This window comes from Jaculus jaculus, chromosome 11 (assembly GCF_020740685.1).
Source record: "Jaculus jaculus isolate mJacJac1 chromosome 11, mJacJac1.mat.Y.cur, whole genome shotgun sequence".
NCBI lineage: Eukaryota > Metazoa > Chordata > Mammalia > Rodentia > Dipodidae > Jaculus > Jaculus jaculus.
Window position 1 is genome coordinate 24,923,914 of NC_059112.1, and position 26,517 is coordinate 24,950,430.

Consider the following 26,517-nt stretch of genomic DNA (forward strand, 5'->3'; position numbering starts at 1 on the left):
GATTTAATTATTAATTAGATTATATATAATTATATATATATAATCTAATTATTCTGGATAATACATTTAAAATACATTTATACATACATGTGTATGTAGTTTTAAACTTATGATCAAAGCTTTAGGAGATCATCACTGACAAAAAGCCTATTTTTATCTTATTGACCAGACAATATAAATCTAGAAGGACAGTTTCACTTTAAGCATTATCTTGTGGCTTAAATCAAATGTTAAGTTAACTATTGTTGCATATAGTTTCAAGCACGTTATCACTAACAGAGAAGTCTACACTCACCTGAAGCTATGGCTTGTGAGGTATTTAATGACAGCTGGTTTGATGCGAGCAACTCCTCCCTGGCTGTGGTTTCCTCTCCCCGTAATCACAGAAAGATAGGGCTTACCACCATTCTGCTTAAATTCTGTTAAAACAGGAATTGGAGCAACTAAAATCATGTCTTACATTACCAACTGCTCACATATATTTTTCATGAGCAACTTCATGAAATTGTTTTCATGATGCTTTAAAGAAATTACCTAAAAAAAAAAAAAAACAGAAAAATTCATGTTTTAAAATCTGTTTTAGAGCCAGATGTGGTGGTGCACGCCTTTAATCCCAGCACTTGGAAATGCAGAAGTAGGAGGATCACTGTGAGTTCAAGGCTACCCTGAGACTACATAGTGAATTCTAGGTCAGCCTGGCCTAGAGTGAGACCCCACCTCAGAAAAAAAAAAAATCTATGTTTTAAAATCGGACTTCAGGAGGCAGGATGGTGAGCTGGAGGAAGCCAGGGCTACAAGACAAGTCTGAGGACAGTCTGGGGTACAGAGTGCCACTGTCTCAGAAAGGAAAAACATGGCTAAATAGACCTTCTTCCCCTATGAGTTGAGAGATTTTCAATCACTGCAAGAAGTTCTTTCTGAAATAGTAACAATGAGAATAGCAATATTAATGATATCTAATAATTATTGTGCACATAGACTTAGGTTTTTGCTTTAAATGACATTCACGATTATGCAGAAGATCCCATTGAGGATTTTTTACAATATAACTGATATTCTATACTATGTGATGAAAACACAGAAATGTTCCGAAAGTTACACCTAGTTTTCACAGAAATGCTAGTACTATGAGTGAGGAGATGGTAACTTGAGTGAGAAAGTGATATGTATGACAGGAATAAAAAGCCTTCTGAGGGCTGGAGAGATGGCTTAGCGGTTAAGCGCTTGCCTGTGAAGCCTAAGGACCCCGGTTCGAGGCTCGGTTCCCCAGGTCCCACGTTAGCCAGATGCACAAGGGGGCGCATGCGTCTGGAGCTCGTTTGCAGAGGCTGGAAGCCCTGGCGCGCCCATTCTCTATCTCTCCCTCTATCTGTCTTTCTCTCTGTGTCTGTCGCTCTCAAATAAATAAATAAATAAAAATAAAAAATAAAAGCCTTCTGAAACCATTTTCAGAATGAGTTGAAATTTGATACCATATTGAGAGAAAAATAATTGACACATGGCAGAACAATCATATTTTATCTATACTTCTGTTAACTAAAAATCTTCACAACAACCCAATGAATTAAAAGTACTCTGAAGCTAGCCAGCTTAGATTTAGTTACAGCTCTGCCACTAAACGGGTGACCATGGACAAATTAATTGTCTTCTCAGTGTCCATCTCCCTACTGGGAAAAATTCCCCAACACCCCTGTAAAGCCAAACACACAAAGTGAGGCATGTACCTAGAATTCACTGGAGGTGGCAAGAGGCCCTGACATGCCCGTTCTTTTTTTTCTCTCTCCTGCTCTAATAAGCTACTTAGGAACTATTCCTTTAAAAATATACTTCAAAATAGGGGAGATAATTCAATGGTTTAAGATGCTCCCTACTGGGCTGGAGAGATGGCTTAGCAGATAAGGCGTTTGCCTGCAAGGCCAAAGGACTGGGTTTGATTCCCCAGGACCCACATTAGCCAGATGCATAAGGGGGCACACGCATCTGGAGTTCATTTGCAGTGGCTGGAGGGCCTGGCACGCCATTCTCTTGCTCTCTCCCCCTCTTTCTCTGTCAAATAAATAAATAAAATATTTTAAAAAGATGTTCACTACTAAAGTCTGCTCTCCAGTACCCACATAAAGCCATATGTACAAAGTGGCACATGCACCTGGAGTTTGTTTGCAATGGCAAGAGGCCCTGATGTGCACACACCTCTTTCTCTCTCTCTTTCCTTGCAAAAAAATAAATATTTTTTAAAAGACACTCAAATTGTTTACTCTATCAAATGAAAAATGTTAAAATACACTTCAAAAAGGATTCCATCAAAAAAACCATAACTACAACAATCACCATCTTATAAAATTAGCAATAGATTCTTAGTCTCATCAGTTTCTACAAATTTCTCCAGTTATCTATAGCAAATGTTTACACACTGACTTGTTAAATCAGGGTTGGAGAAGCACACACATTGCATTTAGCTAATTTGTTTGGTTTTGAGACAGGGTCTCCCTGTGTAGTCCATGCTTGCTTTGAACTCAGTATGCAGATGTGGCTGCCATCAAACCATGGTGATCCTACAACAGCCTCTCAAGTGATGGAACTATTAAGTGTGAACCATCATGCCTGGCTTGGTATATTTCATTTCTGGTTTTTCAAGATAGGGTCTCACTCTAGCCCAGGCTGACCTGGAATTCACTATGGAGTCTCAGGGTGGCCTCAAACTCACGGCAGTTCTCTGACCTCTGCCTCCTGAGTGCTGGGATTAAAGGCATGCACCACCATGCCTGGCAGTATCTTTCTTAAGTAACTTTAAAACTCAAGATTTTCTGGACCTTTGTGTTCTAAATTTCAATAAATGTAAAGGTAGTTATTGAAAACAGCCATTTATCCTAATCCATCTGCCTGTTTCTGATCGCATCTTCATGGTGAGGTTTAACATGATCTTCTGTCCCCAGGAATCCTTATTATTAACCATATCCAAATCCTCCACTTTCTGGATTGATGTTAGGGCAAAAATACTTTGTAGGTGCTAGCAGCATGCAATTCACTCAAAGGCACAAGGTCTAGATGCTTCTATTTTATTTATTTATTTTTTTGTTTTGTTTTTTGTTTTTCAAGGTAGGCTCTCTCACTCTAGCCCAGGCTGACCTGGAATTCACTATGGAGTCTCAGGGTGGCCTCGAACTCAAGGCGATCCTCCTACCTCTGCCTCCCAAGTGCTGGGATTGGAGGTGTGCGCCACCATGCCAGGCTTAGATGCTTCTATTTTAATTTTCACCCTAAATTTTGACAATCCTTTTATATGGTGATTAAAGTCAATAAAGAAAGCCACAGATTCCACCCACAGCAAACATTTCTACTCAACAATACTACCATCTGGTGGTAGCTGACATCAGTTACAGGTTACCACAGGTGGGCAGCACACAGAAAACGGGCTTTAGCTTCCAAAATAGGGGTTTTTATTTTATTTTTATTTTTTGTTTTATGTGTTTGTTTATTGTAGAGAGAGAGAAAGAGGGAGGCAGACAGAGAGAATGGGCACACCAAGGCCCTCCAGCCATTGCAAGCAACTCCAGACACATGTGTCTCTTGTGCATCTGGCTTATGTGGGTCCTGGGGAATCAAACCTGGAACCTTAGGCTTTCCAGGCAAGTGCCTTAACCACTAAGCCATCTCTGGCTCCCAAAAAGGTTTTGAATATGGGGTATGAACAAATGTTGCCATAGACAAGTCATTTAAATATTTTCTCCCTAATTTTTTTAACTTATGAGCTTGTGTATGTGCTTGTTCATGTGTGGAGGCGTATGCAGCTGTGCATGCATCTATGGACACCTGCGTGTGGAGGTAAGGGGTCAATGATGGGAGTCTTTCTCAATTACTGTCCACCTTTTTCAGAAAGAGTCTCCCACTGGACCTGGGGATCACCAATTCAGCTAGACTGGCTAGCCAGAAAGCTCCAGGGCTCCTTCTGTCTCTGCCACCTCACAGCTGGGATTATAGGTACCCAGCTTTTACATGGTCCAAGGGATCAAACTCATATCCTCATGAATGCACAGCAAGCACTTTGGTAACTAAGCCATCTCACCAACGCCTAATTTTCTTTGTATTGAGATAAAATTCACATAATGCGAACTCTCCATTCTAAAAATGTACAATTTAATTAGGCCTGGCAGCACAAGCTCGTACACACAGCTACTTGGGAAGCGGAGACAGGAGGGTCACAAGTTCAAGTCCAAGATGGGTTACAGAGCAAGTTCAAGGGCTTAGGCAACTTAGTGTTACCCTGCCTAAAAACAAAAAGTAATTACAGGGCTGGAGGGATGGCTTAGTGATTAAGGCCAAGGACCCAAGTTCAATTCCCCAGGACCCATGTTAGCCAGATGCACAAGGGGGTACAAACATCTGGAGTTCATTTGCAATGGCTGGAGGCCCTGGCATATCCATTCCCTCCCTCCCTCCCTCTCTCTCTGTCTCTCCCCCTCTTTCTCTGTCAAATTAATGAATGAATAAATAAATAAATATAAAACATTTAAAAAGTAGTAACACAGAAAGCTGAGTGTGTAGCTCAGTGATAGAGCACTTGCCAGGACATTTGAGCCTCTGGGTTCAATTCCCAGGTACCACAAGAAAACACAGTACAATAGTGGATTTGTTTGTTTTTGTGTGTATGAGGGGGGTTATTTTTAGTATATTAAACTAAGATAATTTAACATATGTGAAGTGCATGATATTGAATAGTGGTGAAAAGACCTTTCTCTAAACCTTGGGAAAAGGCAGAACATAGGCAGAGACAGGTGTGGCCTTTCCTATGCACCTAGATCAAGTAGATGTGCGCAGAAAGGAAGACGATGCCCTACTGAGGACACTGGCAAATCCTGCCTCTGGTGGAAATTCTGCAAAAACTCATTGTTTTACTTACCTTTGTATTTTATTAAACATCTATTGAACAAAAGCTATAGAATATTCATGGCAAGTCCTACTTAAGAATTCTCAAATTACATTGTACCCCTGCTATAGAAATACAACAAAGAAATAGAACCGAAACAAAAAAAATAAAAAATTAAAAATAAATAAAATTAAAAATGGTCATGCCAATGAGAATTCTCTGAAGAATAACTAATACAAATGTCAGCAAAGGAGCAGAGTCTCAGCCCACACTTTTATGTTCTCCTCACTTGGCAAGCTATACCACACAGACATTGCAAGTGGACAAGGTGTCACTACTGCAGTCCCACCTTCAGTTTTCTGCTGTAGAACTGTCATCAGATGTTCTATAGCTTCGTCCACGTGCAGCCCGTGGAGGTCTAAGACATTCTGTGGCAGCAGGGATGAATTGACTTTCTCAAAGATCTCCACAGCGGCGAGGTGGTTGGCTTCTTTCAGCTTCTGCTCGTGAAGACTGCCCTGTGATCATAAGCACAGCACCAGTGGGCACTTGTGACATCTACTACATGGAGAACAACAAATCTAACATCTTGACACAACAGGCTACAGGACAAGAACACACCAAAGCTTGGGTGAAATTCAGTACATTAGTAATACAGTTCTTAAATTGGTGAACCAATGTTTGTAACAAAATTTCTGAGCCAAAAAAATTATTAAAAGAAACTTAGCCACACACATCTCAAGAAAAAAACCTATTGGTTTATAACTTGATTAAAAAGGTGTGCTCTAAGCCAGGTGTGGTGGCGCACACCTTTTATCCCAGCACTCGGAAGGCAAAGGTAGGAGGATCACTGTGAGTTCAAGGCCACCCTGAGGCTATGTAGTGAGTTCCAGGTCAGCCTGAGCTAAAGTGAGTCCCTACCTTGAAAAACCAAATAATAAAATATAATAAAAATAAAAAGGTGTACTCTTTGGTAAGACCAGGTCTCAGCTTAGTGGTCTGTTGGGCGCTATTGTGGTCAAAGGGCCACACCACTTTGACAGCATCTTCTATTCAAACACACACACACACACCATGTGGAACTATAAAAACAAAAGGTGAATCAAAGAAGCTTCTGACATTACCAAATAAAATTAGCCCAGGCAAAAATTTTACTTTCTGGAAAGATAATGATATTCTTTTCTATTTGTGAATATAAAAGCTATGCGTTACTAAAGAAGTAAAGCTTACTAATAGAAACTTTAAATCCCTGTGGTACCATCCTAAAAGCTTCTGCTTTCCGTCCACCAGCACATTCAGCTGTGCTACTGAATCACACCAGACTATAACCACATAATCAAATCTAATCTAAAAGAAAACACAAACTGTAAGAACAAACTAATTTCTGGGCCTGGTGGCACAAGCCTATAATCCCACTACTTGGAAGGCTGAGTCTGGAGGATCATTAAGCTACTGCTAGCCTGGACAACACAGTAAGACTGCATCTAAGAATAAATTTTAAAAAATAAATAAAGAGGGCTAGAGAGATGGCTCAACAGTTAAGACACTTGCCTGCAAAACCTAATGACCCAAGTTTTATTCCCCAGCACCCACATAAGCCAGATGCACAAAATGGAGCATACATATTGAGTTCTCTTGCAACAGCTAGAGGCCCTGGTGTGGCCCCTTCTCACTCTGTCTCTCTATTTATAAATAAATAAAAGTATTTTTTCAGTTTTAGATCAAAAATAAATTTTAAAAAAATGCAACAAGCCAGATGTGGTGGTGCACACGTTTAATTCCAGCACTCAGAAAGCAGAGGCAGGAGGAACAACACAGGTTCAGGCCATTCTGAAATTACATAGTGAATTTCAGGTCAGCCTGGACTAGAGCAAGACCCCACCTTGAAAAGGAAAAAGGGGGGATTGGAATGCAGTTCAGAGGTGGGGTTTTACCTAGCATGTACAAGGACTTAAGGTAATCCTTAGTATCAAGGAACAAGCTAATTCATGTAAACCATAAGTACAAAAGCAATGACAGAAATGGACATTCAAAGGAGATGAAATTCTCACAGCCATTTGTTTTTATATTATCTCTAATATTTCCCCCAAACAACTAAATGAAGCCACAACACAATACAGGCATTATGTGCTTCTAGATTATTTAGCTAACGAACAAAGAAACAAACTATAATCAGTTGTCTACTTCACCTGCTGTGCATAAAAGGTGGCCACATTTTTTTTCCCCATCCGGTAAGCTTCCTTGGCCTTGCTGTAGCACTCCATCCTCTTCTGCTGGTGCAAGAAAGCTTCTGCCCTGTAGTCATCATACTCAGGGTACTCAAAGTCCTGGAAAGAAGGCTCACTTGGAGTATCTTCAGTCTCCTTCAGTTTCTTTACCTAGAAGGTGTTACACAATACATGACAGACGAAGGCTGCAGAGATGGCTCAGGTGGTAAAGCACATGCCATGCAAGCATGAAGACCAGATGCCCAGCCCTGTAAATGATGGATGTCGTGGTGTGAGCCTAATCCCACCACTCAGAAGGTGGAGACAAAAACAGGTGGATTCCTGGAGCAAGAGACTGTCTAAAAATAAGGTGAACAGCAATTGAGGAAGAAACCCAACATTTACCTCTGATCTCCACACACATGTGCACACACATGCATAAATGCCTGCATACTTATGCTCCCACTCACATAGGACCACATACATATGCACGTCACATGAACAAAAATTAGTAATAAGAAACAAAGTTTAAAAATCCTTGCCTTATCTTCAGAAAACTTTCATTAAAAACTAGGTTCTCCCTCTCTGATCACTTGTGAACTTCCAGCTGTGGGTGAGTTTTTCCTGTGGCTGGGCCTGGGCTGCTCGACCCCCAGCACTTACTCTGCACATGGGTTCTACCCCCTCCAGCTCCCCACATGGCAGGAGCTCCTTGAACTATCTTTTTTCTTTCCACACTTTCCCCCAGATCTGTATCTGGTCACATGGACTCCTGAGCTACATGTGGCCCACCTGGGCTTTTGGGCTTAGTGGTGTATTTCTCTTCTCCTTGCTTTATCTCCCCTTACCTCCCAGCCTTCCCCTTTCCCCACTCCTTTGTAAAATCTGAATAAAATGTGGCAATTTAAAACTAAAAATAAATAAATAAATAATTTAAAACTAGGTTCTCATCCAGGCGTGGTGGCACATTCCTTTAACTCCAACATTCAGGAGGCAGAGACAGGAGAATCGTTGTGCGTTTCAGGTCAACCTGACACTATAAAATGAATGCCAGCTCAGCCTGGGCTAGAGTGAGACCCTACCTGGAAAGAAGGGGGGAAAAAGCAAAAAATAAATAAAAAATACTCCCCCCGCAAAAAAAAAAAATTAGGCATCCAGGCAAGGATGGTAGTGTGTACAGCACACTGAGGCAGAGTTCAAGACTACCCTTGGCTACATTTATTTCAAGGCCAGTCTAGGCTATATGAGGCTCTCTCAAAAAGAAAAAAGGCCAGGCATGATGGTGCATGCATTTAATCCCAGCACCAGGAGGCAGAGGTAGGAGGATTGCTGTGAGTTTGAAGCTGGCCTGAGAATACATAATGAATTCCAGGTCAGCCTGGGCTAAAGCGAAACCCTGCCTCAAAAAAACAAAAAAGAAAGCCTGGTGTGGTGACATACGCCTTTAATGTCAACACTTGACAGGCAGAGGCCACCATGAGATTACATAGTGAATTCCAGGTCAGACTGGGCTAGAGTGAGACCCTATACCTCAAAAAAAAAAGAGAGAGAGAGAAGTTACCATGTTTATTATCTCTTCTCAGATTTCTTCAGTGTCTATGTTGTAAGTCAAGCACTTACCGATTATCATTAACTTTTTCATGCAATTAATGCCACTCCTTTATCTACTTTTATCTCAGGGACACCGAAGCATTCAATAACATCAAAATAATGGTCATAAAATCAAGTCAAAAGACAAGATGGTCAAATAATACTAATTTATCCAACACAATTTTTAAAATATGTTTATTTATTTAAGACAGAGAGAGAAAGGGGCAGACAGAGAGAGAAAGTGAGTATAGGCAAGTATGGTGGTTTGATTCTGGTGTCCCCATAAACTCAGGTGTTCTGGATGCTAGGTTCCCCAGCTTATGGCAATTGGAAATGAAAGCCTGCTGGAGGCAGTGTACTGTTGGGGGCGGGCTTATGTGTGTTATAGCTAGTTTCCCTAGTGTTTGGCACACTCTCCTGTTGCTATTGTCCACCTGATTTTTGCCAGGAGGTAATGTCACCCTCTGCTCATGCCATCATTTTCCCTGCCATCATAGAGCTTCTCCCTTCCAGCCTATAAGCCAAAATAAGCCTCTTTTTTTTTTCCAACAAGCTGCTCTTGTTTGGGTTATTTCTATCAGCAATGTGAACCTGATTGCAACAACATTCCAGTCTCCTGCCACTGTAAAACAACTCTAGACACACGTACCACTTGGTGCCCCTGGCTTTATGTGGGAACTAAGGAATCGAACCCAGGCCATTAGGCTTTACAAGCAAACACATTCAGCAACTGAACCATCTCTACAGCCCTCAGGACTCAATTTTGAGCTTGCATTTAAACCTATCCAAAAGATTCAGAATGAGCATAGTGCTCAATGCCTATAATGCCAGCACTAGAGGTAGAGGCAGGAAGATCCTAAGTTCAAGGTCATCTTCAACTACACAGCAAGTTTGAGGCCAGTCTGGACTATGACACCCATCTCAAAACAACAACAACAACGTTTCAAAGAAGTAATGGCAGATTTCAATTTATAGTTTTAAAAAACTAGAGACTGGTATGTTGGCACATAACTTTCATGCCAGCACTCAGGAGGCAGGCTAGAGTGAGACTCTGCTTCAAACAAACAAAGCCTAATGCTGTGCTAGGATTAATATATAAATTCAGCTCTTGGAGCCATGCCACATGGGTGAGGGAGGTGACTGCAGGCCATGTTCCCGGAGCTGCAGCAGGTGGGTGAGGGGGTGCCTGACTCTGGCTTGTGCTTGGGGCAGAGCTCCAAGAGGACCCAACAACACCTCCAAGCTTGGAGACAACACACTAGACTGAAATACCCAAACCACCAAGCCTGTGGTTGTAGGCCTAAGCCCAAAAGGGTCTTGGGGCTAATTGCACAGCAAGAACCAGCTATGGGGCAAGACAAGGAAGTCGTTCTCAGGCAAACTTACTTCTCTGCAGGCCTAGTGGTAGCAGTTAAATAAACAGAACCCTCAATTTAGACCAACCTGCATGCCAGCTCAAGGGCATCAGCCCTGTGCCCTTCAGAACCATGGTGTAGGTCATACTTCAAAGTCCTCAGGCAGTAAGTAACACGGGCAGAAACGAGCACTGCTTCAACAGCAAGAGAGCCACGCAGGCCACGGCCACACCCGGGCCCCGACTGTAGGCAACACACATAATGGGGACTCTGCTTAGACCACAAGTCACCCAACTCAAGTAAGCAGGCAGACAACCTCCCCACACTCCCCCCTTGACCAAAACTGACCGGATGATACAAATCAGAGGCCACAAGAGGAACACTCTTACTCTCAAAGCCAATCAAAAAAAAAAAAAAAAGGCTGGAGAGATGGCTTAGCGGTTAAGAGCTTGCCTATGAAGCCTAAGGACCCAGGTTCGAGGCTCGATGCCCCAGGACCCACTTAGCCAGATGCACAAGGGGCACATGCATCTTAAGTTTGTTTGCAGTGGCTGGAGGCCCTGGCGCGCCCATTCTCCCCAACCCCCTTTCTCTCTCTGTCTGTAGCTCTCAAATAAATAAACAAAAAAAAAAAAAAGAAATCCAGTACAGCACTCTCAAAACAAGAGGTCACATTAGAGATTAGGTAAGCCCCAACTCAAAACGAACAATGTAAGACATCAAGTAAATAGATCCTCACCAAGAATGCCTAGCCCCTTAATGGAAGCCTCCAGTGCAAACACAGATAATTCAGACACAGGATCCCATAATGAAAGTGTATTAACCATTTAAACAAAAGGCCATGAACAAGTGGAGAAAATAAACAATTTGAAGGTGAGTCAACAAGTAGAAGACCGTAACAACCAGTAGACTAAGGTAAGTGAGGAAATGATCAAACGCAAGCATGATTCCAAGGAACAACAAAATGTCAAAGCAGGACCTGAAAATGGAACTCAATAAAGGGATGGAAATGATACAGAAAGTGTAACAGAGAATATCAAATAGCCCTCTTAAAAGCCTCCCTAAAAAGCCTCACAAACAGATCATATTGAGGACAAAATTTCAGAAGTTGAAGACAAGGCAGAGGAAATAGACTAAGAGCCCAAAAACTATGATAGGTTCACAAATCATGTGAACAAAATATGATCATGAGCCTACAGGAGGAGAAGTAACACAGGCTAAAGGCACAGAGAACATCTTCAACAATTTCATTCAATAATTTCATTCTCACAGGAGAGAGACCCATCCGACTACAAGAAGCTCACAGAACACCAAATAGACATTACCAAAGAAAAAATGCTCCAGGTCCCATTACAGTTAAAATACTAAACAATGGAGACCAGAGAAATGGGTCAGCAGTAAAGGTGCTTGCCTGCTAAGCCTGACAGCCTGGGTTTGATTCCCCAGTACCCACATAAAGATAAGTGAACAAAGTGGTGCCTGCGCCTTGAGTATGTTTACAGTGGCAAGAGGCCCTGGCACACCCATTCTGTGTGTGTCTCATTTTTAAATGCTAAACAATGAAAACAAAGAGAGTGCTAAAAACTGCAAAAGAAAAACAGATCATTACACACAAAGGTAACTCCATTAAAATTACCTTTGATTTTTCTTTTTTTTAATATTTTATTTATTTGAGAGAGAGGGAGGGAGGGAGGGACAAATCAGAGAGAGAAAGAGAATGGGCAGGGCAGGGCCACTGCAAATGAACTCCAGATGCATGTGCCACCTTGTGCATCTGGCTTGTGTGAGTACTGGGGAATAGAACTGTAAAATTTCTAGAACTGAATGACAATGAAAACACAACATACCAGAACTTATGGGACACAATTCAGGCAGTTCTAAGGGTAAAATTCATATCACTATATGCTTTCATAACTTAACCATTCACCTGTAGGCATTGGAAAAGCAAGAAACAATCCAATCCCAAAAGCTCCAGATGGAAAAAAGAATTATCCACACAAGAGTAGAAATTAATAAATGAGAAATTAAGAAAAAAATTAAAAAGTTTGACAAGCTCTTCCAGGTAAAATGGTGGTGTAGAAGACAGGCCAAACCAGCCTAGAGGGAGAAATAGCAGAAAAACAGCAAAATACACTCTTCTACTGAAAAGTGAAGGTGTATAAGGAATTATCAACCACAGCAGAGAAACAGGCGAGACCCAGAACTTCTAGCAAGCAGGAAGCACAAAAGGGGCACCACCACAGAGCTGGCAGCCCCGATCCGCCCACCTGCCAGCCCAGTACAGCACGGGGCTGCAGGAGAAAAACCCAGGTGGAGGGATTTTCCACTCACATCAGCCTCACTGCAAAGTCAAGACACCTGAAGGGAAAGACAGCAGGGACGAGCTGAACGGCTGCTCAAGGAGATCACAACCGGGACCAGCCTAGCAGACCCCGTACAACTCCAGGCACGCTGCCCAGCCTCCCTTACCCCATCCACCACTACAGAACCACCAACCCCTAGCCATGCAGCATCCCGCTCAGCCTATCAGACACTAGATCCAGCCATACAAGCAGCCTACCTGAATTTAAAGAGCAACTGAGCGGGACACAGGTGGGCATTGGTAAGACTGAAAGCCTTTCCAAAAGGTAAGATGGCCTACTTAAACAAAGCCAGGTACACAGGCCTGCACTGGAAGTGCTAATTTCACCTTCCACGTCAGGGCAGGTTATGTGTTAGATTTGACTGATGTATTCTTGGGTCAGATTTACCATTCTCAGATAAACTATATTTTGGTGTTGACTAATGTTGCCTTTGACATTTCCTGATTTATAGGGCCTTTGTCTTTTTCTTTGTCATTATTGGGGGCAGGGTCTCACTTAACCCAGGCTGATCTGGAACCAATTCCAGCCCAGGAATCTCAGCCTCCTCATTGAAAGGATTAGGGGTGTGGGGCAAGCTAAGAGACTTTGGCTTTTTAAGGTTATGTTTGTTTTAATCCCCACTCTTGCATAAATACTCTGTGCTGGCTTTGATTGAATGTGTTTAATTGCTCAGCTGAATTTCAGAATTCGCCAGAATTTCCTCCAGCCGACCAAAATACTTCAATAGCAGGCAACAACACCTCGTTGTTTCTGCTGTTAATCTAGGACTATGAGAGCCACACCTGGCACCTTAAACGCCTACCCTGAAGATACAGAAGTCAGATTTACACAGCTAAGAATACTGCAGATAGTGAGAACACCCAAGCATCAAATTAACTCAACATGCAAAAACCTCTACATTATAATGCAAGAAACAAAAAAAATCAAGACAATACAATTCCACCAAAAATTACAAATCCATCAAATGTGTGCCTCCTTGTGCATCTGGCTTACATGGGTTCTAGGGAATTGAACCTGGGTCCTGTGGCTTTGCAGGCAAGCACCTTAACCACTAAGCCATCTCTCCAGCCTGAGTTTCAAGTTTTATTATTGCAATAGAAATGTTTTATGCTAGCTTTTCTCAAAAAAAAAAAAAAAAACTAAGATGGTATGTAAAAAATCTAAGTGGTAAATCATATGGAAAAAATCTAGTTTTTTGGACAACGGCACACCCAGAACCTGTAAGATTGTTACTAGAAAAATTTCAGTGCCAGGGATGGGATATCTTCCAATGAGCTACTGGCCAGGAAGGGTATTGGTAACCACAAAACATTACAGGCCATTGCCAAAGTTCCACATGCTTGGGCTGTAAGCTCACTGAGAAATCTTGCTGACACTGAACTGAAAACCTTCTCCCTGTAGACTAGCAGACAGAGAGATGGAAAAAGCTACAGTACATGCAGCTCAATGGGACAGACGTCATCAGTGGAGACAAACAAACAGTGGACAATGCAAGCCTTAAGTTGGGCCAGCCATGCCAAATGAAAAAAATGGGTGCAATAGTGGCATGTCTGTTATGGGGGAAACCAACTGCTCTCTCATTGGACTGGAGGCCCATTCCACAGGAGGGAATACATGCCTAGTACTGAAAACCTATTATGGGGGATATCAGGAGCCCTAGGGGTGTAATGCCTACTGGTGTCTGGCTAAATGTATATATTATGCTCACCAAACTGCCCACTAAACACTTCTATTAATGTTCATACCCATATATTAATGTTACTCTCACTTTTGGTTAGAGAAGCTTTTCTTTTCAGATGGCAATGACCTCGGGATGACTGAAAAAGCACCACAGTGCTGAACAGAAGTGACAGAGGCATGTTCAGCACTAAAACATCTCTAGATCATACCTTCCAATGCTCAGGGTCCATTGCAAAAGAGGTGGAAGAAAGAATTCAAGAGCCAAAAGAAGGATAGGACTGCTTACAATGCACTCTTGCACACATAAAATGGCCTGGTTATACATGACCTTGCAATGCCTGGCATTACCTACACGAGACCCACATAATAGGAGGAAAAGATGATGACATCAAAATAAGATAGACTAACTTAATAGGTTGATATTGTATATATGTAAATACAATGATTGTAATGGGGAGGTAATATGATGGAGAATGGAATTTCAAATGGGAAAGTGTGGGGGTGGGAAGGGAGGGAATTACCATGGGATATATTTTATAATCATGGAAAATGTTAATAAAAATTAAAAAAAATAAGACTAATTGAGAGGAGAAAGGGATATAATGGAGAGTGGAGTTGTGAAGGGGAAAGCAAGGAGGGAGGAAATTATCATGGTTTATTGTCTATAATTATGACAGTTGTCAATAAATAAATTTTTTAAAAGCATGGGGCTAGAGAGATGGTTTAGCAGTTAAGGCACTTGCCTGCAAAGCCTAAGAACCCATGTTCAATCTCTCTCCAGATCCCAGGGAAACCAGTCTCCCAAAGGAAAGGCAAGCATGAGGTCACACATGCCCAATAGGTGGCATAAGCATCTGGAGTGTGATATAGTGCCTGAGGCCCTGACACACCAATTCTCTCTCTCTCAAATTGGAAAAAAAAAAAAAAAAGTTTGATCAACCAGGCATGGTGACACATACCTTTAATCACTCAGCACTTGGGAGGCCATGGTATGAGGACTGCTATTAGTTCAAGGCTAACCTGAGACTACATAGTGAATTCCAGGTTAGCCTGGGCTAAGGCAAGACCCTACTTTGAGAAACCAAAATCAACCAAACAAAGAGCTGGTTCTTCAAAATAAATAAATAAACAAACAAAATTGGTAAACCCCTAGCCAATTTGATCAAAAGAAAAAAAAAGTCTCAAATTAACAAGATTAGAAATAAAAAAGGAGCAGTCATAACTGACACTAATGAAATGGGAAGAATCATCAGGACGTAGCTCCAAAACCTCTATTCCACAAAATTCAATAACCTGGAAGAAATGGATTAATTCCTATACACACAGGCACTGCCAACACTAAACACAGAACACATAAGTATACTAAACCAATCTATTATATCCAGTGAAACTGAAAATGTAATTCAAAACCTACCAACCAGACAGTCCAGGACCTGACAGATCCTGGGCCAAATTCTACCAAACCTTCATTGAAGAACTAAAACAACTTTTTCTTTTTCTTTTTTTTAAAATATTTTTTGTTCATTTTTTATTTATTTATTTGAGAGCGACAGACACAGAGAGAAAGACAGGTAGAGGGAGAGAGAGAGAATGGGCGCGCCAGGGCTTCCAGCCTCTGCAAACGAACTCCAGACGCGTGCGCCCCCTTGTGCATCTGGCTAATGTGGGACCTGGGGAACCGAGCCTTGAACCAGGGTCCTTAGGCTTCACAGGCAAGCGCTTAACCACTAAGCCATCTCTCCAGCCCATAAAACAACTTTTTCTTAAGTTATTTCATACAATTGGTAAAGAGGACATGCTCCCAAACTCCTTCTAGGAAGCAAGCATTACTAAAACACCAAAGCCAAACAGAGACACAGAAAATAAAATTATAGACCAATATCTATGATAAGCCTAGGCATGAAAATTCTCAAGAAAATCCTTGCAAACCAAATTGAGTAACAAATTGTTGCAGTCAGGTTACCATTGCTGACAGAAATCACCTGACCAAGAGCAGCTTTTGGGGAAGAAAAGGGGGTTATTTCTGCTTACAGACATGAGGGAACACTCCAGGATGGCAGGGAAAACGATGGCATGAACAGAGGGTGGACATCACCCCCTGGCCAAGATAAGGTGGACAATAGTAACAGGAGTGTGTGCCAAAAACTGGCAAGGGGAAACTGACTATAAAACCCATAAGCCTGCCCCCAACAACACACTGCCTCCAGGAGGCGTTAGGTCCCAAATCTCCATCAGCTGGGAAGCTAGCATTCAAAACACCTCAGTTTATGGGGGACACCTGAATCAAATCACCACACACATCAGAAGAAACATTATTCACCTTGATCAAGTAAACTTCATTCCAGGAATGCATGGATGGTTCAACATAGGGAAACAGGTTGATGTAATATAACAAATATATGAACTTAAACATAAGAACCACATGATCATTTCAAGATGTAGAGAAGGCTTTGACAAAATATAGCATCACTTCATGATTAAAACACTGGAGAGACTAGGAATGGAAGGACCATATCTCAAAATAATAAAGGCTATATATAAATCAAAGAAGGACCAAATCCTACTAAATGAGAAAAATAAAAGAGTTCTCACTAAGACTGGGAATAAGACAGAGTGCTCTCTCACAACTACTCTTCAACACAGAGCTTTAAGTCTTAACCCAAGCAAAGGGCAAGAGAAAGAAATAAAAGAGAGACAAACTGAAAAGGAGGAAGTCAAACTAGCCCTGTTTGCTGATGACATGATTTTTTATATAAGTGGCCCAAAAGATAAACACAGCAAAGAGGTAGGATACAAAATCAATGCACAGCTGGGCCTGATGGCACACGCCTTTAATTCCAGCATTGGGGAGGCAGAGGTAGGAGGATCACCATGAGTTTGAGGCCATCCTGAGACTACATAGTGAATTCCAATAAATAAATAAGTAAATATATAACAACAACAAAATCAATACACAAAAATGAGTAGCCTTCCTATACGCTAAAGACAAACATATGGAGAAGAGATCAGTGAGGCTGTCCCATTTTCAATAGTCTCCAACAAAGAAAAATTAAATATGGTGGAATATCATTAACCAAGGAAGTGAAAGATTTATACAATGAAAAGACAAAACACTGAAAAAGAAATCGAGGAGAATACAGGAGATGGAAAGACCACCAATGTTCACGGATTGGAAGAATCAACATCATAAAAATGGCCATTCTACCAACAGCAATTTATAGATTTGATGAAATTTCTATTAAAACTCCAGCAACTTTCTCCAGAGATAGAAAATATTATCTCAAAATTAATATAGAGGACTGGACAGATGGCTTAGTGGTTATGGTACTTGCCTATAAAGCCCAAGAACCCAGATTCAATTCCTCAGTGTCCACATTAGCCAGATGCACAAGGTGGTGCATGCGTCTGCAATGGCTAGAGACCCTAGTGTGCCCATTCTATCTGCCTCTCTCTCTCTCAAATAAATAAAATATATTTTTAAAAATTAGTATGAAACAACAGAAGGTGTCTATGGTAGGGTCACAGCTAATGGGGATTTGGGAATTAACACCTCCTCCTGGAGGCAGTTTATGGTTGCGGGAAGGCTTATGGGTATTATAGCCAGTTTCCTCTTGCCAGTGTTTGGGACACTCTCCAGTTGCTATTGTCCACCATGTGTTGGCCAGGGGGTGATGTCTTCTACCCTCTGCTCATGCCACCAGTTTCCCCTGCCATCACGGAACGTCCCCTCAAGTCTGTAAGGCAAAATAAACCCTGTTTTCCCAAAAGCTGCTCTTGGTCAGGTGATATCTGCCATCAATAAGAAAACTACCAAAAGAAACACTTCAGAAGGTATCTCAATACCTAACTTCAAGTTATACTACAACAAAGCCATAGTTACAAGAACAGCATGGTATTGGTACAAAAACAGACATAAAGATCATTGGAACAAAAGATCCTGGCCTTAGTTCAAACAACTACAGCTACCTTATCTTTGAAAAAGAAGCCAACAATGTACACTAGAGAAAAGACAGCATTGTCAACAAATGGTGCTGGAGAAATTGGATATCCAAATGTAAAAAAATGAAACTAAACCTACACCTCTGACAATGCACAAAAATCAACCCCAAATGAATTAAGGACCTCGGTAGAAGACCTGAAACTCTAAAACGATTGGGGAAAAAATAGGAAGAACTATCCAAGACATAAGAGTGGAGAAGGAAGCCAGGTGTAGTGGTACATGCCTTTACAGCACTTGGGAGGCACAGGTAGAAGGAGTTTGAGGCCACCCTGAGACTATATAGTGAGTTCCAGGTCAATGTAGGCTAGAGTGAGACCCTACCTCAACAAAACAAAACAAAACAAAAGTTGGGAAAGACTTCATGAATAGGTCAGGTCCTCAGTAGCTAGGGAAATTAAATACTCAACCAGTGTGACTGCATGAAGCTTAAAAGTTTGTGTTTAGGCAAGCACACCACAAACAGAACCAACAGATGACCCACAGCCTGGGAGAAAATCTTCACCAACTGTAACTCTAACAGATGCCTAACATCCTCAAAGAATTAAAAAAAAAAAAAATCACCAGGAGTGGTGGTACACGCCTTTAATCCCAGCATTTGGAAAGCAGAGGAGGAGGATCACCATAAATTCAAGGACACCCTGAAACTATACAGTGAAGTCCACATCAGCCTGGGCTACAGACCCTATCTTGGGAGGGGGAAAAAAAAAATCAAACAATCCCCTCAATAAAAGGAGCAGAGAACTGAAAAGAGAATTCTCCAAGAAAGAAATACAAATGGCCAATATTCATTTAAAGAAATGTTCAAATTCCCTAGTCATCAGAGAAATGCAAATTAAAACAACTTTGAAAATCCACCTCATTCCAGTCAAGATGACAATCATCAAAAAATCAAATGACATAGTGGCGCACACCTTTAATCCCAGAACACAGGAGGCAGAGGTAGGAGGATCACCATGAGTTTGAGGCCACCCTGAGACTACATAGTGAATTCCAGGTCAGCCTGAGCTAAAGCAAGACCCTACCTTGAAAAAAATCAAAAACTAAATAAATAAAAGCAATTCCAAAGCAAAATAGTTCAGCCACTTTGGAAAAAGGTCTGACACTTTCTCAAAAAGTTATGATATTTCTGTGCACATAATTAGATGCTAGGACCAATCAGATGATAAAAATCCACTGCTGCTCAAATAAGCCTCGTATTCCACTATAACTACATGACTCTATAGAAGTTGTAACAATCCGAGCTGGGTGTGGTGATGCACGCCTTTAATCCCAGCACTTGGGAGGCAGAGATAGGAGGACTGCCATGAGTTTGAGTCCACCCTGAGGCTACACAGTGAATCCCAGGTCAGGCAGGGCAAAATTAAGACCCTACCTCAAAACCTCCCCCACAAAAAAAAAGAAGTTGTAGCAATCCAAGGGCTTGATTTTTATACAGACATTAAAGAAAGAACATATGCAGCTATAAAGTCATCATTTGAAATACCCATATTCTAAAACATGTTACTGGTCGTTAGATTTCCAACATAGTAAAAATAGTGAAACCTATTTATTATGCTCAATGAACTAATCATTTGTGTAGGCAATCATCTATTATTACAGTTTAAAAAAAAAAAAAAAAGTAACTCCATACCTTTTTCTCTTTAGATTTCTGTGTTGCATGAGAAGTGATATTCTCATTTTGATGAACATACTCTTGAGCTACAACTGTTTTCACAGGGTCGCCTTCAAGAACACAGTTTAGAAACTGTACTGTTTGTTCTAATGAATAGCTGTAGAAAGAAAGTTAAGTGCAAATATGTCAGTAAATGAAAGATATGTGGAGATGTTCCATAAGCAATTTTCAAACATTTTCATAAGAACATGAAAAACTGGCTTACTTTTAAGTTTTCAACATTGAAATAAAATGTTTATTGTATGTTGCAAAAAGTCAAGAATGATCTAAGGGAAAGTAACACATAATGGGTCCCAAAAACCTCTGGTGTTTTGTCTTTTTGATGTAGGGTCGCACCATGGCCCAGGCTGACCTGGAATTCACTATGTAGTCTCAGGACGGCCTGGAACTCATGGTGATTCTCCTTCCTACCTCTGCCTCCCGAGTGCTAGAATTAAAGGCGTGCACCACCATGCCTGGCTTCAAAAACTTTTTTTTCTTTTTTTTTTTTTTTTGTAGTGCTGAGGATCGAATCCAGACCATTGAATATACCAAGCTGCCACTCTTCCACTGTGCTACACTCCCAGCCTCAAAAACTAATTTTCAAAAATATGTATCAGGGCTGAAGTTGGCTTGGCGGTTAAGGCACTTGTCTGCAAAGCCAAAGGACCCAGATTCGATCCCCGAGGACCAACATAAGCCAGATGCTTAAGGTGGCACATGCGTATGGAGTTCGTTTACAGCAGCTGAAGGCCCTGGTGTGCCCATTCTCCACCCCCCCCCTTTTTCTCTCTCTCTCTAAAATAAATAAAATAAATGTTTTTTAAAAATGCGTATCAAACTAGGCATGATGACATACACTGTAATGCCAGCTATTCAGAAGGCTAGGACAGAAAGATTAAAAGTTTGAGACCAGTCTGGGTCACATGTAAAGACCATGCCTTAAAAAGCAGGGGTGGGGGTGGAATGTTGGAGAGATGGTTCAGTGGTTAAGGTGCTTACTGGTAAAGCCTAATGACCCTGGTTTGATTCCCTAGTAACCACATAAAGCCAGACGCAAAATGTGGTAAATGCATTACTAGTTTGTTTACATTGACTAGAGGCCCTGGCACGCCTATTCTTTCTCTCTCTCTGCTTGCAAATAAGTAATTTTTAAAAAATTTAAAAAGATGCACTAGGGCCTCCTGCTACTGCAAACAAACTCCAGATACATGTACCACTCTTGAAAGTTTTTGTCATAAGAAAATGATATAGGTCTGCAGAGATGGCTTAGCACTTAAGGCACTTGCCTGCAAAGCCAAAGGACCTCAGTTTGATTCCCCAGGACCCATGTACGTGAGATGCACAAGCTGTCACATGCATCTGGAGTTCATCTGTAGTGGCTGGAAGCCCTGGCACGGCCCCATTCTCTCTCTCTCTCAGTCTCTCTTTCTCCCCCTTTCTCTATGTGTCTACCTCTTTCCCTGACTGCTCTTTTAAATAAATATTTTTTTTAATGATACGTTGCTGGGAATGATGGCACACACATTTAATACCAGCACTTGGAAGGCAGAGATAGGAGGATTGCTGTGCATTTAAGGCCACCCTGAGACTACATAGTGAATGCCAGATGAACCTGGGCTAGTAAGACCCCACCTTGAAAATTAAAAAAAAAAAAAAAAAAAAAAAAAATTTAAAAAAAGGGTATGCTTGAAGAAACAAATACACTTAACACAAATTAACATACATGCATCAACCAAAATGTCCTAGCACCCACTAATACACACAATTTTTATATTCTATATACCAATTAAAATTTATTGAGTCAATTTTAATACAAATAAGATTAGTGAAACCCTGGGGTCAATTATCAGCACCAAAATAGTGGAAGGACATAACACTGATAATTCAGTTTCTGGTTTCTTTCTTTTTTTTTCCCCCGTTGGCCCAGAACTTGTGGCAATCCTTCTACATCTGTTTCCTGAGAGCTGGGAATACAAGCCTGTACCACTACACCTAGCTTTGGGTTTCTGATATTTTATTCCAAATAGCTTGGTCACAATTTTTTTCTTCCATTTTATCACCTATATCCCTTAGATACTCTGTTGGATCTACATAATTTCAAATTCCTTCAAAAATCAATAATCAGGTAAGAGTATATACTATGCTTATCAAACTGCCCAGTGAGCACTTCTCTTAATACTTATACACTTATGTTAACACTACTCTCACTTTGGGTAGAGAATCTTCTCTTTTCAGATGGCAGTGACCTTGGGATGACTCAGAAGGTATCATAGTGCTGGAAAGAAGTGACTGGAGTACTGAGTAACATCTCGATCACACCTTCCAAGGCTCAGGCTCTAATGCGGAAGAGGTGGCAGAAAGAATGTAAGAGCCAAAGGGAGGGTAGGACTCTGTACAACGTGCTCCCTCCAGACATAAAATGGCCTGGATATCCATGACCTCACCGTTCCTGACACTATCTACACAAGACCCTCATAAAAAAAGGAAAAGAAGCTAGGTGTGGTGGCGCACGCCTTTAATCCCAGCACTCGGGAGGCAGAGGTAGGAGGATCGCCATGAGTTCAAGGCCACCCTGAGACTACAGAGTTAATTCCAGGTCAGCCTGGACCAGAGTGAGACCCTACCTCGAAAAACCAAAAAAAAAAAAAGGAAAAGATCATGACATCAGAACAAAAGAGAGACCGATTGAGATGGGGAGGGGATATGATGGAGAATGGAATTTCAAAGGGGAAAGTGGGAGGGGAGGGTATTACCATGGGATATTTTTTATAATCATGGAAAATGTTAATAAAAATTGAGAAAAAAAATTTAAACAGAAATGCAAAATGGAAAACTATCCTACCCTCAGTCTAAAATTATTTGAGCAAAATTTATGATGAAATTCTTCAAATTAACCAAAATTTGGTAATTCTGTTCCACTGCCTAAAGAAATTGATCCCAAAGAAAATTATAAATTATTTTATATTGCTCAGAAAAGAAATAATGAGGCAGAGGTAGGAGGATCGCTGTGAGTTTTAGGCCAGCCTACAAGTACAGAGTGATTTACAGGTCAGCCTGATTACTGTGAGACCCTACCTTTAAACAAGATATCTAAAATACTGTGATATTTTAGTATTATTCTTTTGTTTGTTTGTTTGTTTGTTTTTGTTTTTGTTTTTCGAGATAGGGTCTCACTCTGGCCCAGGCTGACCTGGAATTCACTAGGTAGTCTCAGGGCGGCCTCGAACTCACAGTGATCCTCCTACCTCTGCCTCCCGAGTGCTGGGATTAAAGACATGTGCCACCACGCCTGGCCTAGTATTCTTCTTTATCTTATTAAGGACACCTTGGTTCAAAAAAGCGAAGGTTTGGGGGGAGGGAGGTTATTACCACGGGATACTTTTTATAAACATGGAAAATGTTAATAAAAATTGAGAAAAACAAGGAAACAAACAAAAAAAAGAGAAGGTTTCTTATGTAGCTATGTGTGATGATTTTTTTGTTTGTTTGTTTTTCAAGGTAGGGTGGGTCTCACTCTGGCCTGGAACTCACTCTGTGATTAAAGGTATGAACCACCACGCCTGAGTATATGATGATGATTTTTGATCATATCTTATCATATACTTAATCCTATCAACACGATGATTTATAATGACTGTCACCGAGACAGGACCTACAATCACCTCTGAGGACTAGGTTAGCCTCTGGCACACCTGTGAGGGATCATCTTAGCTTCCGTGGGATGCGGATGACACCACTCCGGGGACTAGGGTCCTGGACTGTATGAGGAGGAGAGAGCGAGCTGAGCAGCAGCAGTCAACACGCCCTGCCTGGACTACATGGGAGCAGCTGCCTCAAACTCTGCTGCCACACCTTCTCTGCCATGAGGGCCTGGAAGCTGGAAACAAATATATCCTTCTTCCCCTAAACTGACTCTCACCACCAATTTTGTCTCAGCAATGAAAAGGTAATGTATACAGTACAGCAGAATGCATGCCTAGCATACATAAAGCTTTGGTTCAATCCCTATTATCTACAACCAAAAAAATTAAAACAGATTAAGAGATTATTATCATAACAAGAAAAGTATCTGGACCAGATGTAGTGGCACGTACCTTTAATTCCCAGCACTCAGGAGGCAGAGGCAGGAGGATTGCCATGAATTCAAGGCCACCCTGAGACTACCTAATAAATTCCTGGGCTAGAGAGATACCCTACTTCAAAAAGCAAAAACAAGAAAAAACATTTTTAAAGATACAATGATAGTATTCTACCCTAACAAAGATTTCTATTCATTGAATATGAAGAGGTCAAAATATTTAAGAAAGAAAGAAAGAAAGAAAGAGAGAGAGAGAGAAAGAGAGAAAGAGAGAGGGAGGGAGGGAGGGAAGGAGGGAAGGAGGGAGGGAAGAAAGAAAGAAAGAAAGAAAGAAAGAAAGAAAGAAAGAAAGAAAGAAAGAAAGAAAGAAAGAAAGAAGAAAGAAAGAAATAAAGAGAGAAGGGGGGGCAGGGGCTGGAAGGATGGCTTAGCAGTTAAAGCATTTGCCGGTAAGACTAAAGGACCCAGGTTCAATTCCCCAGGACCCATGTTAGCCAGATGCACAAGGGGGCGCACACATCTGGAGTTCATCTACAGTGGCTGGAGGCCCTGACGCACCCATTCTCATCCCCTCACTTCCTCCCTCCTTCTCTCTCCCCTCCCTCCTTCCTTCCCTCTCTCTCCCTCTTTCGCTGTCAGATAAACAATAAGTAAAAATAAAATATTTCTTCAAAAAGAATATGAAGGGCTCTCACAAATCTAGAAAAAGAAAAAATCAAAGGAAAACAGACAGAAGTGAGAAACTGATGGGAAAAGAAACAAATCTTAAGAGGCAACCTGACCTGTAAATCAGGAAAGAAAAATTTAAATGATAATGAATCATTTTTCCTATCAGATTTCAGAAAAAATTTTAACCTAATATCCATTTAGATTACACTCTCGGTGCATATAACTAATACAAGCAGAATTTACTAAAGGAATTTGTCATTAGCTATAAAAACTGCAATGTACACACTACAAACCAGCAATTTCTTTTTTTTTTTTTTAATAAATACTTTCTGTTCATTTTTTATTTATTTATTTGAGAGCGACAGACACAGGGAGAAAGACAGATAGAGGGACAGAGAACTCCAGACGCATGCGCCCCCTTGTGCATCTGGCTAATGTGGGTCCTGGGGAATCGAGCCTCGAACCAGGGTCCTTAGGCTTCACAGGCAAGCGCTTTACCGCTAAGCCATCTCTCCAGCCCTCTTTTTTTTTTTTTTAGGTAGGATTTCACTCTAGAGCAGGCTAACCTGACCTGAAATTCACTATGCAGTCTCAGGATGGCCTTGAACTCACAGCGATCCTCCTACCTCTGCCTCCCAAGTGCTGGGATTAAAGATGTACACCACCACACCCAGCAAGCAATTTCATTATTATCAACTAACCAACAACAGCATTCACCCATGTACGTAAATACGTATGTCCAAAATTGTTCACTGCACCACAGTTTCCGACGGTGATACGCACCTGCAACCCCGTAACTTGAGAGGTTGAGTCAGGAGGATTGCCACAAGTCCAAGGCCAGCTAGGACTATGGAGAAAGACTGTCTCTCCCCACTCAAACAAAACAGTTCTTAAAAAGAGACATGTTTAATTAAATTATGGTATCTGCCTATCATGAAGTAGTCCACAGACTTGAAAAAAGAGCAGAGCCAGACGTGGTGGCGCAGGCCTTTAATCCCAGCACTTGGGAGGCAGAGGTAGCAGGATTGCTATGAGTTTGAGGCCATGAATTCAAGGCCACCCTGGGACTACATAGTGAATTCCAGGTCAGCCTGGGTTAGAGTGAGACCTTACCTTGGAAAAAAAGAAGAGAGGGGAAGGTAGGGGAGGGGAGATCACTACATATGAACAAGTAAAGTAAATACCAGCAAAATAGCAAAGCAATACATAAAATATAACTTCCATTTTAGTGAAATGTACATATATACATATATGCCTGTACATAAATATAAAAGCATGCCTATATGTATATATACACATTATCACATATGTAAGAAAAATTAAGAAGGAAAACTGCGAGAAATTCTCACTTTCTGTATTATACACATTACATGTGAATTGTTTTTAACGAAAACATTCAGTGACACCAGAGTAGAAATCATAGTCAATCATTTTAGCACTCACTTGTGGTCTTTGAAAATGTCCACTAGGAAATTTTGATTAATAGCTGGAAATATTTTAAAAAGCTGCTTCTCCTTTAGTTTAGTAGCACAATCTTTTTCAAACATGAGTGTCTCCCTTTTCTAAAACAAAAACACAAAAAATCACCCTTAAAAGGAGTTTTTATGAAAGAGACAATGCTAAACAAAGGCCTGATTATTTCATTACAAAACAAGACTAACAATTTATAGGAGTCACAACTTCCTCTATGGACTAAAGGCTGGAGTTAGCAGTGTAAGTATCCTTGCACTGTTTATTTATATCACTTTTCTGCATAATATTTGAAATTGCTTAGATTTATACATATACATACAATCACAAATATGTACAAGTGTATATAAACATATACACACCCAATACATTCAATCATATTACATTAAAAGGATAAAGCTATATATTCAGTTACGTACCACACATTTCAATAAATGACAAAGTACATATATAATGGGATATTATATAGCCTCATTGTATAGTTGGTTATATTAATTAGGCTGGCACAGATACAATCTATGAAATTTATGTAATCAACAAAATCATCTAATGAGGACTGGAGAGATGGCTTAGCCACTAGGCGCTTG

The 26,517-nt window shown here is 40.9% G+C and overlaps 1 protein-coding gene across 8 annotated transcripts in view; it reads right to left on the reverse strand.

Annotated features, from left to right (window-relative positions):
• Positions 1-26,517, reverse strand: part of N4bp2 (NEDD4 binding protein 2) — an 89,639-nt gene that overhangs the window by 5,421 nt on the left and 57,701 nt on the right. For all 8 annotated transcript variants that reach the window (XM_045161152.1, XM_045161151.1, XM_045161155.1 and 5 more), the window contains 5 exons: positions 25,904-26,022; positions 19,690-19,828; positions 7,054-7,242; positions 5,214-5,382; positions 296-419 (listed from right to left, as the gene is read on the reverse strand). In XM_045161152.1, coding sequence (XP_045017087.1) covers positions 296-419; positions 5,214-5,382; positions 7,054-7,242; positions 19,690-19,828; positions 25,904-26,022 — 740 coding nt within the window. The remainder of the gene's footprint in view (positions 1-295; positions 420-5,213; positions 5,383-7,053; positions 7,243-19,689; positions 19,829-25,903; positions 26,023-26,517) is intronic.